A 17,170-nucleotide genomic window follows, 5' to 3' on the forward strand; every position below is an offset into this window, starting at 1 on the left:
TGGTGAAGCCATGTGCCCTGCTATTTTTAATTGCATATGAAGTCTGTTAAGGTAATCTGTTAGTCATGTTCATTTAAAAATGTAATTGATGGAATCTATTTTAAAAGCTGGATAAGAAAATACCACTTTCTGAATGAGAAAAGAAGGGTCTTGACACACTCTTTCCTTCCTTTGCTAGGCCATGGAAAGTGTGACTGTGGGAAGTGCAAATGTGATGAAGGCTGGTACGGTGAAGCTTGTCAGTATCCAACTACTTGCAATCTTACACGGAAGAAAAGCAATGAAATGTGCAAGAATTCCCAAGATATCATCTGTTCTGGTGCAGGTAAGATGGCTTTTGTTGCTTTTGATATGTTAGTGCTCTCCCAGTGTTATCTTGAGAATCACTGTCATTTCTAAGTAGTAATTTTGCATAGTATGTTTCAAGAGACTGAGATGTAACTGTAGGCGTACTAAAATGTTTAATTTTCCTATGGGCTTATTTCTGTGCATATAATGTACACTGATTAGGAACACCTACTTTAGTACTCTGATTTATCCACAGCTGTTTTGAGTTTATGAAACTGCAACTGTATAATTTATTTTCCTCATTAGAATGTTGGTGTAATGGCATTAACACAGGAAATGATGTAATTTCTATCAAGTGTTTGTGTTTACAGAATGCAGAAATGGCATTTGCAAATATTTTTCCTGGACATTTATAAGCTGTGCAACTTTTTGAGACACTTTTGAATTGTACCTGTGGTTATTAAAATCAGTTGTAGAAGATTGTATTGAATAATTTAAAGGAGCATTTCCATCTTCACTGTTCTGATTTGGTAACACTCTCTTCTCTGATTGTTTACTTTTATGACCATCCTAACTTAAATATGTCTTTTCATTAAAAAAAAAAAAAATCAGAGGTAAACCAAATGGCCTTTTAGAAGACCTCATTGAAGAATGGTACCGTTTTAAAGGGCATTTTCTACCAATTAAGTTTTGAAACCAGAAATTCCCTTCTGGTTTTCCCATTATATTGACCTCCAAGTGGAAAAATGTTTTCAGAATGTCACTTCTGCTCACTATTGCTGGTTCTTAATTTGTGTTGGAATCCACACAAGTAAATTTCTCACAAATTAGTTGCTGACACGAGCAAAGAATCCAAATTATTTGTGGGACTTGTTAGAGAGAAGGTAGTACAGGGTAAGAAACCAGTTTAATAAAGCTATTAGCATGCAGCATACTGAGTAAATAATACACTTAATTTCTAACAACAGATGTATGAAACTTGCTATCTAGAGAGCCATGAGAGATACCTAAATGACAAACTGACTTTCAAAAATAAGTGTAGCTCATGGTACTTAGTCAAAGTTCTTAGAAAAGAGCCTGTTTCTTTCCTTGGTTAGAAGTGGCCCAAGCCTTCACAGGAAAATGAACATAGCTTAACAACCACTCCAAGTAGCTAAGGGGAAAGTGTTTGTGGCATCACAAGAAGAAAAAATGGTTTTGCTTTTGCTGATATTAAACAGGACAGGAATTCCAATGAGACTGACTAGGGAGTTTGGCTAACTTTGATGGGCTGTATTTTGTCTTGGTGGGAGTGCCTTTTGATCTGTTACAAACAGTGTCGTTGAGGTCTGGGCTCTGTTTTTTAATTGCCAGTAAAAGACAGGAGGGGATGACATGAGCTGTTACAAACACAGATAATCATTTATTGTAATTTTTTTCAGTAACCAATCAGGAGCCACCTAAAATTTCATTTTTCTAATCATTTGTCAGAAAAACTAGGGCATCCTACCTAAACTGAGGTTCTCTATGTGAGCAATTTTCTCTTTAGCCAATGGAAGGAATGAACATTTTTGTGATACACCATCTCTCTGAACTGTTTATAATCTCTGACCAGTATAGGAATCAATTTTCTGTTTTATCTTCTTTCCTGTTCAGGAATTATCTGTAATCATGACAGCTTTCTCAAAAACTGCATTTGTATTTGTTTACCAAGTAATTGTAGAAAATAACTCTACTTCTGTAGGTTGATTTTGTTGTATTACCAGTTGTAGTATTATTATTATTTCCTTACTGTATTAGCTGTTGCATACATTTTTTAAATTTACTCTTTTAGAATGGCCATGTCTGTCACAGAGCCCAATACTTCTGTTATTTGGATTAATGTGATGTTTATTAAAAGTCATGCTATGCTTGTAAGGGTAAAAACATCGACTAGTTTCTGTGTAATATCAGCATAAAACTTCTATTTTGAAGAACTTCTCTGATGCCAATAACTATGTTTTTAAAAATGCACATGGATGTCATGGGAGGAGTATGAATGTTGTGAAGTGAATTTTAAAAAAATCTGTACTTTCTGGCATCATGATGTCATTGACTATTTGTTGGAAACCTGGATGCTGAGAATTTTAAACTTTCTGTGCTGAAAGGCACAGACACGCAAGAGAACACTTCATTTGACCTGAAGCCGTGGAGAAGTCATCAAAAATTGATTAATAGCACTAGGATTAAGGGTGTACAGTTGGTTAGAAGTGTGTAATATCACAGGATGGAAAACTTAGAATTTGGGATTTTAGAATATAGTAATAAATATGAAGCAAGATGGAGATTTTAGGGCAGAGACAGCTTCTTTACCTTTTTTTTCCTTCTTCTTCATGGGCTTGGGTGGTATTTTGTAATTGGACAGAAAAGTCCACATTGCAGACTTGGAGGGATCAGTTATTGGGTTAAAAGGGAAAATAATCTAGGTGTCCTTTCTTAATTGGATAGTTTAGCCTTAAAAGACCTTGTAACAAGAGCTAGTTAGCCATTTTGTGCCTTGCTAATGAAAGACTGCAGAACTCACAGTTGTGAGGCTGTAACACTGATAAGAAATAATAAACACCTGAGTCTGAATGCAAGCTATTGTCTCAAGTGCCTTCAATCCTGATCCTGACAGAGGCTAAAAAGCAAGCAGAGAACCCACAACTATTGAAACAACTTGTTTGAGACCACTGACCACTAAGGTCCCAGTAATGGGATATTGCACAAAGTTCCCACCCTTTCAGTTTTATTAAAGGTTGGGACAAGGTTTTTTTTTTTTTTTTTTTAATATCAGTGGCATAGTAATACTTTTGTTTCTAATGTCATTTTAATGTAGTTGTGTTTTTTTTTTTTTCTTTTTGACTGTGGAACTCATTCATACAATTATTTATGATTTCATGTCAGATAGACCCTCTGAGGGAAAAGAGGGGATTCTTCTTTCCCAGGGAGCAATGAAAGAATGTCTTCCTATTCAGGAGGGCAGGTCATGGAGGGAGGGAGCCACTGAGCTGAGGGCCAGCTCTCCTCAAAGCACCAAGGAGCAAATGTGTGACATGATGAGGGTTATAAAAGAGGGGTTTATTTACAAATCCAAATGCATCATTTGCTGCATTGCCTGAGTGCTCTGGCTTTTCATTATGTCAAAAAGTTTTTTTTTTTTTGTTTTTTTTTTGTGGTTTATGCTGTGAAAAAAACAGCTTTACACTTCCAAGGCACTTGAATGCTCTATCTCTGTACAGCTAAGATTAGGCTTTTTGTTGATATGGATAATTTCTGTGTCTGTCTTTATTTGTGTGGATGATCTTTAGATTTCAGCCTTCTCAGAAACAAAATATGTACCTTCTCTGACACACTAATGAAACTCTTTCTATAATCTGCAGTCATTGGGTAATGTTTCTTAAATGTTTACAGGCACATGTCAGTGTGGCAGGTGCCAATGTGCTAACTCAGAAGAAAATGGACTGGTATATGGCAAATTTTGTGAATGTGATGACAGAGAATGCATTGATGATGAAACAGGAGAGATTTGTACAGGTATGTATGTTAATGAGTGCAAGAAAAGTGAAGAAGATTAATACAGGCTGTTTAATTGCATAGTTCTACAAAATATCTTTACTGAATGTATGACTTAAAAGTAACTCTATTTGCAAGACTTCACACTGCAAATTCTAAGTGCAAATTTCAGATGCAGAAATGAGCTAACCATAAGGTTAAAGAACGAATAAATCCTGTGACATTCTCCTCTTTTGGGAAGAACTGCAAAGAGGATTGTACAAGATAATTCACTAAGGTAATTAATAGCTGAGTGTGTCTGTCTTCACTAGACTATATGAGGAATGTGAATGCTTCGTGGCACATATGAGAGAGAGTAGAATGGACAACATATGAAAAAAAATCCACAGGAAATACATTATTAGGAATTTTGTCAAGGAAGCAAAAATTAAAAATATCAGGAATAAATGTAGGATGATAACTCAGAAGCAGGAAGATAAGAGAAAAGAATGAATAATGAATTTCATCTGTGGTAGGAAAGGCAGGAAAATAAGATGGAATGAACTCTGCTGATGGATAGAAAAGCAACCAAAATTCAAACTGTTCTTTCATGTCATTATAAGGCAGGAACTTGGCAGTTAAATATTGTACAACACACACCATTTATGGTATTATAAATGCCGGTGCCTATGTTGAGAAGGAGGCTTGTCCTTGAGCTGGAAGGTACTACAAACATTGTTCAAGCTACACATTTGCAAATTGTGTCCATATGCCCACAAGAGTGTTCCAGTCTTGTTTTTTCAACTTTAGTTGAAATTTTATCAGTCAACTATCACTTTTTTATTTGAGGTTGCATACATTTTGGAGTCAAGTTGCAGCTCATTTTTGAAAGAGTATCATACCTTCTAGTTAAAATTAAATTCTGGTCCTGATATTTTTTTAAACTAAGGCTTTTTTACTCTAAAGGAGTGATTTTTTTTTCTCCTGCCAAGAGCAAGAGGCAAATTTTATAATTTAATTGATATTTATCTGAGAAGTATCAAAGTGTGAGTGAAGAATGAAGTATTGATATTTTAATTTTAAAATTGCCTCTAGATCAAATTATTGTATTCCTTTAGCATTTTTCCTTTTATTTTTTTGCTAATGTTCATGATCAAACTTTTAATAATAATTATTTTTTATTGTCTATGTTGTTTAATTATTTAATTAATTAATTGGTTTTTTTACATTTAACCACATGTAATGAAAATTCCATGTGTAGTTGCAAAAAACAGGAAAAAAATGTATTCAATAATTTGCAGTCTTGATAATTAAGAATAAATTGACCAGATTGTGATAGAGGTGGCCAGGTCTAATAAGTTCAAAGGAAAAAAGAACAAGATCCTGATTTGATCCTACTGTTAAAGAGTTAACTTTTGGCTCTAAGATTAGTAAGAATTGCAACTACTTAATTTAAAAGCTTTGTGCTTTGAAGCACATGGCACATGTGCCTTAGCAGATGAAAATATTCTGGATCTGGTTTCACCCAGACTTGGATGATGCAACCATCTGTTTTGGGATATGTATGTTTTGTTAAATGAACATCTGAAAGAATAATTTTGAAAAGAAGTCTCCTTAATGAACTGGTTTAGTAATGTTGAAAAATCTTCTTGACAGAGGGGAAGAAGGGAAGCCATATACAACATAGTTGGTGTGTAATAAGTCAAGATGTCTTTACAGAAGGTGTTCTTAGACATGACAAGTATGTGTCCTACCTTGATGTGTAAAGCTATGTTTAAATTTTAACTATTACAGTCTTCAAAAATTACATGTAAAGTAAAAAAAAAAAAAAAAGTTTACAAATATAAAAATGATATTGTCAATTAGTGTTTCTTGATTAGATTTAATCTATGATTAAAGGAAAATCGGCTCTAATATGGAGGGGAAAAGTATAGTTCTGATATCCTTTGTCTGATTTTATTCATACATGATCTATAAACTGTTTTGATTCTGAATCTAGCAGTAAAACTTTTTAAAAGAAAATATCAAAACGGTTAAATTGTTAATGCCTTTTAAAAACTTGCCTCTTTCTCACTGTACAAAATTTGTTTTGGCTTAAGGCCATGGAAAGTGTTACTGTGGAAACTGTTACTGTGAGGCTGGTTGGCATGGAGATAAATGTGAATTCCAGTGTGACATCACCCCCTGGGAGATCAAGAAAAGATGCACATCTCCAGATGGCAAAATCTGCAGCAACAGAGGTGTGTCGTTTGCGTAGACCTTCTACACGTGTTTATATAGTTGGCTTTTATTTCACTCTATGCGTTCTCTGCAGTAGGACATAGATTGTGTTTGCTGAGTTTCTGCTTGTTCTCAGCTCTAGATATACACTTGCAGCTGGGTAGATACCTGTGTTTAGGTATAAACTTACACAAGTGCACATCCACTTCTTGATTAAGCAAACTCAACTTGTTTCCATTCTTTATTTTTGTAGTAAGACTGAGAAGGATAATTTGTTATTTAGTACGTTGTGGTTTTTTTTTTTGGTTTTTTTTTTGTTTTTTTTTTTTTTGCTAAGAGACTTAGCTTGCAAAATAAAATATTGACAGATTTTTGACTTTGAATGGATTGGTGCTGTAAGGTCACAGAAATATATGTCAATTCAGTCTTAAAGAAGACTTAGGCCCCACAATGGCATGGGGGAAATGAAAACATGAAGCATTTAATTTCCACTACAACCAAAAAAACACCTGTGAAGTGTTCAGTAACAATGCCGTGGAATGTATGGAGATGGAAAGGTAGACTTCAGACAGTTTCTCTAACTACATAAGGTTTTCTCTGCACACAGTTTAGGAATTTGAATTTTACCTTATACTTCTGTCTAATTTTGCCCTTTTGGGAAAAAAAAAAAGAAAGGAACAAAACACCACAAAATAAGGTTGCTTTTCACTAGCTGGTGTGAACAAGGAGCTAAAAAAGAGTATTTTTTTGGCAATCGACCAGAATAATTATAGTAATACATAAGCAAGAGTCACATAGATACCTCTCTTAAAAGCATCTCTACTGACAAAACATGCTGTATTGTGAACATCTCATCATCAAGAGATCAGATGTCTAAACATCTAATCATCATTTAAAAAACTCTCTTCTCATAATTAGGCTGAAATTGAAAGTTTGGCTCAAAAACAGAGATCATGTAGGCTCATTTAGTCGTGGGACTTCAGCATAAAATTTTTGTGTAGTTCTGGAAATAATAGATATCAAAGTATCTTCATATCAGATGCTTTCTTTGCACTGAGAAAGTAATTTCTTGGCAAAGAATTTCTTGTCAAAGCAAGCTTTTAATCAAATTTCAAATTTTAATGTGTGATTATTTCTTTAAACTGGCATTGCAATAGGAGAAACTGTGTGAACAACATAGCTGATGGTCTGAGTAGCTGCAACCTCCAATACAAAGGTACTTTTGTGTGATACTTCCATGCCTTTAGCCTTTCAGGTATTTGTGATTTTATCTTCATAAGAATTCTGTAGGCTTCTGTTATTGTGAAGTTGCTTTCCAACAAAGTATTTCTGCTCCATTTGGTCCTACTTACCCAGTTTTCTGTGCTTATACATTTTGTGATATAAGTACAGTTCATCTTGTCAGTCTTGAGCCTTCTAAAAATCAAATATCAAGGCAAACCTTGCTGCTCACGCTCCTTCAGTGCTAAGATTTCCCCTGGCCTATCTATCAACCAGATTAGACCACATGTGAAAATTTAGATTTTTAAACTTTGGTGAGGTTATGTTCTACATTCTTACATCCAGAACAGCTGATCTAAATAAACTTTGAAGTTGTTTCTGGGAGGATGAATCGCTCTCCAGAGGCATTTCCTGGTTCTGTTTGTTGGTTGGTTGGATGGTTTTTTTCTTCTTCAGTAATGTCACTGAATTGTAAAAGTATAAAAAATTAGGCACAAATTTCTTGAGGGCTGTCTCAGGGTTTTTTAGCATAATACAGGGCAGTTGCTCTTCGTGTTCATATCATACATGCTGGGTTGTGTAGACCTGCTCCTTTTATTAGAGAATGTGCCCATATCTATGTGTACTGTTTAGTCATCCTGTCCTGGCGTCCTCAAATATTATATTATATTGTTTAGAGTAACCTAAATAAGGTGACAGAAGTGTTGGCAGAGTAGCAGAAGGTGAAGCCACTCTGCAAGAAATGAACTGTGTGCATCAGTAAGGTCAGGCTGCTTCTACAGGCCTGTTAGCATCTCAAAAAAAGTAGTGAGTATGCTCTCTGAAGCATGTTTGGATTTCTGAATAAGGAAAATGTCTTTTTTCTGTTTGGTTGGGGGTTTTTGTTCAGATTTTCCTTAATAAGTAGGGTGCATATTCTCTGCATATTAGTAAAATATGCAAATTTGTTTTCTGTTATTCACATTTCTTCTTATTGTAAACAATGGGTGTGACCCTGAATATTGACTTGGGAAAGTGGAGAAGTATCTTTTCATGTAGATCTGTGCTGCTGTTCTTCTTAGGTAAAGAATGACCTCCTAGACATTTTCAGCTGTGTTAGTTTGGATTCTCTTGTAGTTTAAATGTTTATGCTTTAACAACCATTAATTTATCCCCCGTGCCCAAGCCCAAGTCATTTAAACAGAATTGATTTTTATTGTCATTACTGACAGGGCAAATTACTGTTGATGTCAAAGATGTACAACTGTTCTGTGAGCTACATTTTTGTTGACTCCTAGCAAGGCTCAAGAGCAAAAATAAACATTAACAGGAAGCCAATTTGTTTGTTTAAAGTATTGCTACTAAATAATTAAGAAGGTTTCAAATCATAGAAGATGAGCACACGTTCAAGATCATCACTTGCAAAATTGCATTATCACTTTGAAATTGCATTTCTGTGAGAGCTGAAAATTCACAAGTGTAAATTCCTAAAATCAAAGTACTCTAAATTACACAGTTAATCTTCTATCTCTGTGTCTTTTTCTATTTTTTGGTGCTTTTTTTTTTTTTTTTTTTTTAATTTATTTTTTTACATTTCTAGGCACATGTGTATGTGGGGAATGTACCTGCCATGATGTGGACCCAACTGGTGACTGGGGAGATATTCATGGAGATACTTGTGAGTGTGATGAAAGAAACTGCAAAGCAGTGTATGATAGATACTCTGATGACTTCTGTTCAGGTAAGGTTTGTGTATAAAGGGGACTTAGGTGTAATTTTATAAAAAACTTTCCAACTGGTCTGATCTTCCTCTTCCCTAGTGCTCCAATTCTCATTTTCCTATCTTAAAATATACCAACCTTGGGTGGCAGGAGGGGGCTTTTTAAATTAAAAACATAATTCTGTATTTTTTTTCCCATGGCATGTAACAAAATGCTGTAAGTATTAGATTCTTGTGCCCATCTCCCTTCTAATACCCTTGTGTTCAGTGTAACCTACCATGAATTGGATAATGGTTGAAAATTAAAAATATAGATATATCCTTTCTTGGGAAAATTTGAATTTGAAAGTTTGTTAGATCAGCTTATGTTTGTTATTTAATTTTATATGATAGGGAGATGATAATCAAGAAGAAGAAATTCAAGGAAGAGTAAATAAATGAGTCAATGAAAAACAGTCCCCTGAGAATACAAATTGACATGAGAAAAAGTAGAGCATCAATACTTGAAAAATATGACTATGTGGCCCAGCTGCATTTCTGTAGCTGTAGCCTCGACTGTACATCTTAGACACATCCATCTTCCTTTTTCTTTTACTTGGACTTGAGAGCATTATACTCAAAACAGTTGACATCCAGCCAGCCAGCAATGGCTTTGCAGCTTAGATGTTCCATGTATCAGCTAACAAAAGCTGAGATTCTGAGAGACACCTTGCTTGCAGTTTTGTATGGATGCTAATAAAGATGCCAATACTAGGCAGGAGAGAAGGACTTTGTTCAATACAGCATGCATTTAGTACACACAGGAATTCTGCTAAAGCAAATGAATGTGATTTCAAAGGGACTTCACAGATTGGAGGTTGTCATTTTCAATGCATCCTGTAGAAATCTGGTCTGGCCTAGTTAATAACAGGAAGAATTGAGTCACATCAAGGTGGCTAATAATGATATATTTTCCTCCTATTCCTAGAGTAAGATATGTCCCATAGAAAGATCATTGGAGTTGTCTGTAATAGAGAAAGAAAGGTGAAACTAGTATGATATATAAAATTTTCAGCTTTTTTCTGTTTAAAAAGTGAAAAGTTTATCAACAGTTGTGGGGCTTTTTGTCTGGTTTTTTGGTTTTTTTTTTTTTTGGGTTTTTTTTTTTGGGGGGGTTTTTTGGTAGTTTTTTTGAGGGGGGGTTGGTGTTTTGTTTCATTTTTAATAAATTTAGAGGAATTGCTAGCTAATAAAATGGGAAAAGAAGCTTTTCCGAAAACCTTAAGTGACTTAATTCACTAGTTAATGTTCAACTACTTGCAGATATTATATATTTATCTAATGTTTTATTTAATTAATAAACTGGAATGATGCAGAGCTGTGTGCAGTCATGAAGTCCTGAGAGCAGCAGGAAGATTGACTTTGTTGTCATTTTTTGAATGTATCACTGTGTTACTGTCAGAGTTTTTAGCACTCAGGGACTAATCAAAACGTCAGCATCTCCTAAAGAATGCAAAGCTACAAATCAGCCAGGTAAATGCATTCTGTAGGTAACAGTGAAGACAAGAGTTTCAAACTGAATTAAATTAAAGCATACCTGTGGCATCTAAAACGAATGCTGTAAAACTGAAAAAGTCATGCTTGAATTCCCCCTTTCCGGGACATTATTGTCTTTGCAGCTGCTGCTGCCCAGGTTGGTAATGGTTGTAAGAAAGCAGAGGATGAGAATGTACAGACAGTTACAAAGGAGCCTGGGGGAAGATATTGCGATTTGGCATTGGATGAAGGACTGGTATATCGTTCTTTATTACACAGACATAACTGTAAATGAGGAAAACTTAGATATAAAAGGAGGGGCTCATATGGCTTGCTTAATGTGACTAAAACTCAAGTTGAAGTATAGTTTTATTTTTCCATCTACTCATCAAAAATTTTAGTACGAATTATTTTTATCCATTCCCTTTCCATTATGTTTTAGAAAAGTCTCATTTAGTCTTAGCTGGCCATCCAAATGTACATTCCTGAAATAGATTGTGCAAAAAAATCTATTTGCACATGAAGTGGTGTGAACAATGTCTTCTAGTCCTGCTGTTTAGTCTTGTTTCAGAAATAGAAAAGATGCATAAGTTTTAATTTTGGTTTATTGTGGTAGTCAGGCAGAATGTACAATTAACAGAGGAATTGTAGTGGGACAGGTTTTTTAATTGCTTGTAAGAAATAAATTTACTTGCTGCACAAAATGTACATGCATTAGGCTTATCTGCAAAATATCCTCATTTTTTTCTCACAATTATTTGTAAATTGATTTGGGATGAATCTAAGAGTGATTAGTTAGATTAGGGAAAATAATCCATCTCTCTTAAAACTTTCATCAAACAGAGATGATAGAAAATTTTCTTGTCTTGTTCTGTCTACCTAATAGGTAGAGACAGGAAACCACTTTGTCCTGAGTAGCATGGAGAAATTATAGGAAATCCTCTTTTCATGTAAAGAGTTCTACTGTGACTGAATGAAATTCCATGTTTATTTAATAAAATGCAAATGACAGGAATTGACAGCCCTGATGTGAAGATTTAGCATCCACAAGGGCAGCTCCCTCCAGAAGCTTCATATGGCTTGAGGTGACTGTTATTTCACTGTACATCATTTTGACAATTGAATGCCTTCTTTTAACACCTGAAGTACCATTCACAATGTTCCTGAATTATTGTCTTTCAGAACTCTTCTTGACATTAAAGTGTTTATCTTCATTTAAAAAGATAATAACTTTCACGACTTGACACAGAAAGAAAATACGCTTCCATTAAGAAAATTTGTATGTTCACACATTTCATTAGCTCCTTTGCTGTGGCTTTAGCAAAGAAACTATTGTACGAAAGTACCTAATCCTCCCATAAGTATCTATCTGGGTCAGGGATCATAAATCCAATTCACAACCTGTCAGCAGGTACACATGAAAGCAAAGGAAAGAATCATGAGATCAGAGAATGGTTTGTGTTGGAAGGAACCTTAAAAATCACCAGGTTCCAACCACTGCCATGGGCAGGGACACCTTCCAGTAGACTGGGTTGCTCAAATCCCCATCCAGGCTTCCTTTAAATATTTCCAGAGGTGGACATCCACAGCTTCTCTAGGCAACTTGTTCCAGAGCCTCATTATCCCCACAGTAAAGAATTTCTTCCTAGTAATCTAATCTAAACTCATCATCTAAACAAGAAGAAGCCTGTATGCTTTTCAGGGAAAACAAATAACTAATGTAAAGGAAAAGTTATTTTGTGAAATTAATAAAACTTTTATTCTGGGAAGTCATCTGATGACACCTAGAATGATTGCTTCCTCCCATTTTCTCCTTGTGAACTAATAAATAAATATGTTTTAAAAATTGGTACTAAAGTGCAAGTATGCTTAAAAAGAGAGATAAAATCTCTGTTACTGTGGTTTTCAAGAAAAACAAAAGTGGACATGGGAGCCATGCTTTGGTCCTGGGTCCAATGAATGATGACTGTGTGAAAATTGTGAGAGATCTAAACTGCTGTCTGAACTCATGAAAATAGATATTTGATTTTGTGACAAGGAATGTTGTTTTGCTGATTCTCAGGCTTTTCTCAGGTACATTTTGCATTGCCAGAATCTCAATGCTTTTTGCAAAGAGCATAAAGAGGGAGAAGGACAAATATATTTTTTTCTTGTTTTTTCTTGAGAAAAGCTCAAGAAAAATTGCATATGTTTGCATTTATATAGAGGAAATATACATGCAGGGAATAATCCCAGACATACAGTAAGATAGCAAAAACCACATCCAACTGTCCTATTAGAATGAGAATTGATTATGTCCAATTTATTATTTGTATATCACTGTTTAGTAGAAGGCACTGGTTTGAGGCTTGGAAGTGATGTGACGATGCTTGTCTCTAGTGGGTCATGTTGATTGCAATTAGATAAAAAATAATATTGATATATTTCTTAGCGAATATGCTGTAATCGTTGTAGGAAAAGGACATTAAAATAAATTAAATATTGCCTAATGACATTGCACTTTTCCAAACAGTGGTGAAATGTGTATTTTTAATCTCTGTTCCACCCTTTTGCATTCGATCATGTGCGAAGTGGCTAAACATTCCTTAAGGAGAAAACAGAAAAGGGAATATGGCTCAAATGGAATGGCTTTTCAGAAACAAAAGTAGATATAGTGGATTGGTTGTATTTTTTTGCCAGTATCATTACTGAATGAAGCCCCAACTTTGATAAAGTTCATCCAATTAAGGGTTTTTTATACCTCATCAGAATGGAGGTTAATCTTTAATTGTATTCATTATAAAGGTCATGGACAGTGTAATTGTGGAAGATGTGACTGTAAAGAAGGATGGACTGGGAAAAAGTGTGAACATCCACATTCATGTCTAATGTCAGTTGAAGAAAGCGCTAAGAAATGCCAAGGAAATTCTAATTTACCTTGCTCTGGAAGAGGTAAGCCCATTTCTGGAAGAATTTTCATGCCCTTTAAAGGTACTTCCTTAAAAGAATTCTTATGGATGTCCAGCATTACAAGTACTGAAAAATGTGTTCCTTCTTGGCTTACTGTGCATGAATCACACCTGTACATCTTGTGAATTAGAAGGAGGGAAGAGAAGAAAACAAAGGTCACCTATTTTTCCTGCTTTGTTTTTTATTTTACATGTCTTAACATTTATTTTGGAGGTTTTCGAGGGTGCTTTGAAAATTGCTGTAGCTAAGTCTTTACTAAAGATACATTAAAAATATGGATTTATTCTGTGCATTTATTCACAAAAGCAGCATGAGATTTTCAGCCTGTGTAAAATGTTGTGGCACCATTGTGATAAGGGTTGTTTGGATTTACTCTAAGAAACTGCCCATTAAGTGCAGGACTGACTTCTATAAAATGCAGCTGTGCTTCAGCACAGTTTGCTAGTTGGCCATTGGCTTTTCATTTGAAAGCATTTCTTTGTGGCACTGTAGCATTTTCAAGAGCTTTGACTAAAAATATATACTAAGTCATACACCCATTTAAAAGATATATTGCAAGCGATTTTTCTCAGAAGGAAAAGGACCTGCTAATTTTCCTCTGTCACTATGTGAAATGTGGTTTTCTGCAGAGAGAAGAGAGAAAAGTAAATACGAGACAGAATATTGCTAGAATTAGTGATTGAAGTTGTTATGAATTCTGCCCATTTATGTGTTTTCTGGGAAAGGCCTAAAGCTTCTCTTGAATTCCTGCACTTGACCCTTGATGTCAGTTCATTTGTGATTTATTATTTCACTAATACTATCTAACATAGTCAAAAATTGTAGGCTGTCCACCCAAGTTATCTCTGTGATAATTGTACTATTTTCCCCCTGTAATTGTGTAGCAGCTCATTTACTTCCTGAATGTAGCATTAGGAATATCTTAAAAGAATGATGTATTAACAGACAGTTGCTTGTTCTTTTCTTAATTAAGCTGCAGTTTTCCAGTTAATTGGCTCTCTCTTTTCCTGCTAAAATTTTACAACAGAATTTTTTGCTACGAGTTAATTGGAAAATGGGCATCTGTAGAGAATTAACTGCATTTTATTTTTCATGTTTGCAAGAAAGGAGCTTTGACTTTTGATTTCATTTTTTATTTTTTTAATACTGGGTCATTTTTTTTCTTGTCCTTAAGGATGCTGAATGTCTCTTTCATCTACTTCACTAAAAGTTGTGTATCTTGAGAGCTTGGAGTCAGTTCTATGATTTAATTGCATTGTCCTCTATGAGGACAGAGGAAGAATAAAAATCATAAAAACAAGTTTAATTTGAATAAATATATAGTATTGAATTTTTTTAAATTAAGTATAATAAGAAGAGTAAATTTAAAGATTTTAACATTAATGACAATAATTCTACCCTTTTGGCCTTTTGCATAAACACTTGATGATGTGTTCTCATTACTGTTCTCCTGTTGAAATCCTGGCAGTGAAATAGGTAATTTTCAGGTAAAATAATTTGACTGAGTTGGTCAAAAATTTCAAAAGCAGTATCTATGGGAACAAAAGGCTTAATTGATAGTGGCTTTCATTGAACTTTGACTTCTAAACCTAGAAGAGATCATTAAGGTATTCAAGGAGTGGAAAAGGCACATATATGGATTTAGGACATAGTGTGATAGACAGCTGGTGTAATGAAGGAACAAGAGATTCTGCACTCCAGGCTTGAAAAAAAATTCCCCATGAAAACTTCCATTTAAAAATGGAAAACAGTATCTTGTTCTAGTTTTATGAACAATTATTTTAAGACATTGGGAAGGCATTTCAGTCTACTCATCCGTGTTTTACTGGTTTTTGTTTTTTTTTACCCTGGACTCCTTGGATTTTCCCTTCTTCCATGATACTTTGGATAAAAAAAAAAAAAGTGTAAGAAAGTTTCTGAACTGCTAAAGTAGGCTTAGTTCCTATGAAAAATTGTCATTGAACTTGCATAGTTAAATTTGGTGCCATGTGGAAATCCCACTACTTGTCATGGGAAGAAGTGTGACACAAACAAATGAATCAAAATAAGGTTTTCCAATCATGCACAATTTATTTCAAGTCTTCAGGAGTAGGAAAGGCCATAGGCTTGTAAAAACATCCCAAATTTTTTTGATGTCCTAGAGAAGATTGTGTGATGAGGAAAGTCTGAAAAGGAAAAGGAGATTGTGTCTTTTCCATTTGAAAATGATGGTACAAGGACAATTATCCTTGCCCAGGTCAGTAATCCACTGTGCTGCCAAAGAAGTGGAGTACTTAATTTAGTGGGATCTTTTGGTAAAGCAGTTCATGTATGGAATAGGATACACAGCAGAATTCTCAGACATGCAGGTGCATGATTTTATGATTTTTCCATGTATTATTTCCTTAAAGAATGTTGTCTGTTCATCTGTACCTTTTGTTTTTAAATTTAGGTACTTTTGTTTTTTATAGCAATGGGAACCACTTTTTGAGAATCCCATATTCCCTTAACTATCAGTCATGAAATCTCATCAAGAGAAAAAAAGGTATAGAAAAAAAAAAGAACAGGGAAAGAAAGTAGGGTTTTGTAACCTTTAATGTATCAGGGGTATATAGAAGTTGTCTTGAAAATAATAGAGAATTGAAAAAAGGTTAGGAGGAACACAATTAGATAATTGCTCTCTATAAAATGCTATAAATTATGATCTCTCAGTCTATATTTTGCTCTTCTGAGGGTAGATGAAACAGTGAACTTTGTTTTCAGACTGTAATTCCCTTCCTGATTTTCCCCACTCACAAGAATAGCAAGCTGGTTCATGGGTGCTGCTCAGCATGTGGGGATATCAGAGAGGCTGCCAAAATACGATTACACCATGGTGCTGCGTTTCTTAGCTGCTCCAGTAGGTGAAGGAGAGAGAAGCCTTCTATTGACATGCTGAGTAGCAAAGGAAAATGTCTGCATGCTGAAATGGTGGTATAAAGGCAGAGCAATTATAAATTCTTTTGGTTACATCAATCAGGCTGTCTTATACCATCAGTAGTTCCTGCTATATGTAAGGTGAGAGAAAAGCACAAGAAAATTTTGGGAATAAAAACACATGAAATACTTTCCAAAAATTACTTTTCCTACAAAAGTCTTTTGCGGATCAGGAGTGACTCTAGGCATCGTCATTCATATAAAGTGAAGAATTCCTTGTATACTCTTATTTCCAAGAGTGTTGCTTTTTTTTTTTTCAACTTGATCCATGACTTTTAGCTTAGATGTAAAATTTTCACTTTTTTCACAGTGAAAATCTGTTACTTTTAAGAACACACTGTACGTCAAAACCAATGTCAGACATAAGGGAAAATACATACATACAAAAAATCATTATGGTTTGAAATAAAGAGGTACTATATTATTGTCAGGATTAAGGGAAAAGACAAACCACTTTTCTCTTTAAAATGCACAACACTCACGTGTGTTTTCCCTTCAGGTACAAAGAAGATTTAAAAATAGTTTTAATAAAAAAGCCTTTAGGAAGATAATTGAAAATAAAGAGTAGGCTTTAAGAATAATAGAAGAGAGGGTTTTTTAAAAAATAATCTTTTTTTCCTCACTTACCCTTGGTGAATGCAGCCATCCCATGGCAGATATACAAAGCCAGATAAATGAAAAATATTCTTATTGGTATTATCTTTTAGCATTTAAATATATTTTCTAAAATTGCTTTTGTTTATTTGCCACATGGAGAAAATGAAACTATTTTTTTATTGGTGGAATTCCTCCTTACACTCATGCTCTAGCATGGGCTAACTGAAAAATGAA

At 34.6% G+C, this 17,170-nt stretch overlaps 1 protein-coding gene across 3 annotated transcripts in view; it reads left to right on the forward strand.

The window, feature by feature from the left end:
• ITGBL1 (integrin subunit beta like 1) overlaps window positions 1-17,170 on the forward strand; it is a 127,201-nt gene that overhangs the window by 51,805 nt on the left and 58,226 nt on the right. The window contains exons 1-6 of one of the 3 annotated variants that reach the window (XM_068182547.1): window positions 16-58; window positions 179-325; window positions 3,700-3,822; window positions 5,880-6,020; window positions 8,801-8,941; window positions 13,220-13,366. In XM_068182547.1, the coding sequence (XP_068038648.1) occupies window positions 37-58; window positions 179-325; window positions 3,700-3,822; window positions 5,880-6,020; window positions 8,801-8,941; window positions 13,220-13,366 (721 nt within the window). In that variant the 5' untranslated portion in view covers window positions 16-36. Of the gene's footprint in view, window positions 1-15; window positions 59-178; window positions 326-3,699; window positions 3,823-5,879; window positions 6,021-8,800; window positions 8,942-13,219; window positions 13,367-17,170 lie in introns of those variants that run through there. The other 2 variants (XM_068182548.1, XM_068182546.1) reach the window with 2 other exon arrangements.

The sequence above is a fragment of the Anomalospiza imberbis genome, chromosome 2 (assembly GCF_031753505.1).
Source record: "Anomalospiza imberbis isolate Cuckoo-Finch-1a 21T00152 chromosome 2, ASM3175350v1, whole genome shotgun sequence".
NCBI classification, from domain to species: Eukaryota; Metazoa; Chordata; class Aves; order Passeriformes; family Viduidae; genus Anomalospiza; species Anomalospiza imberbis.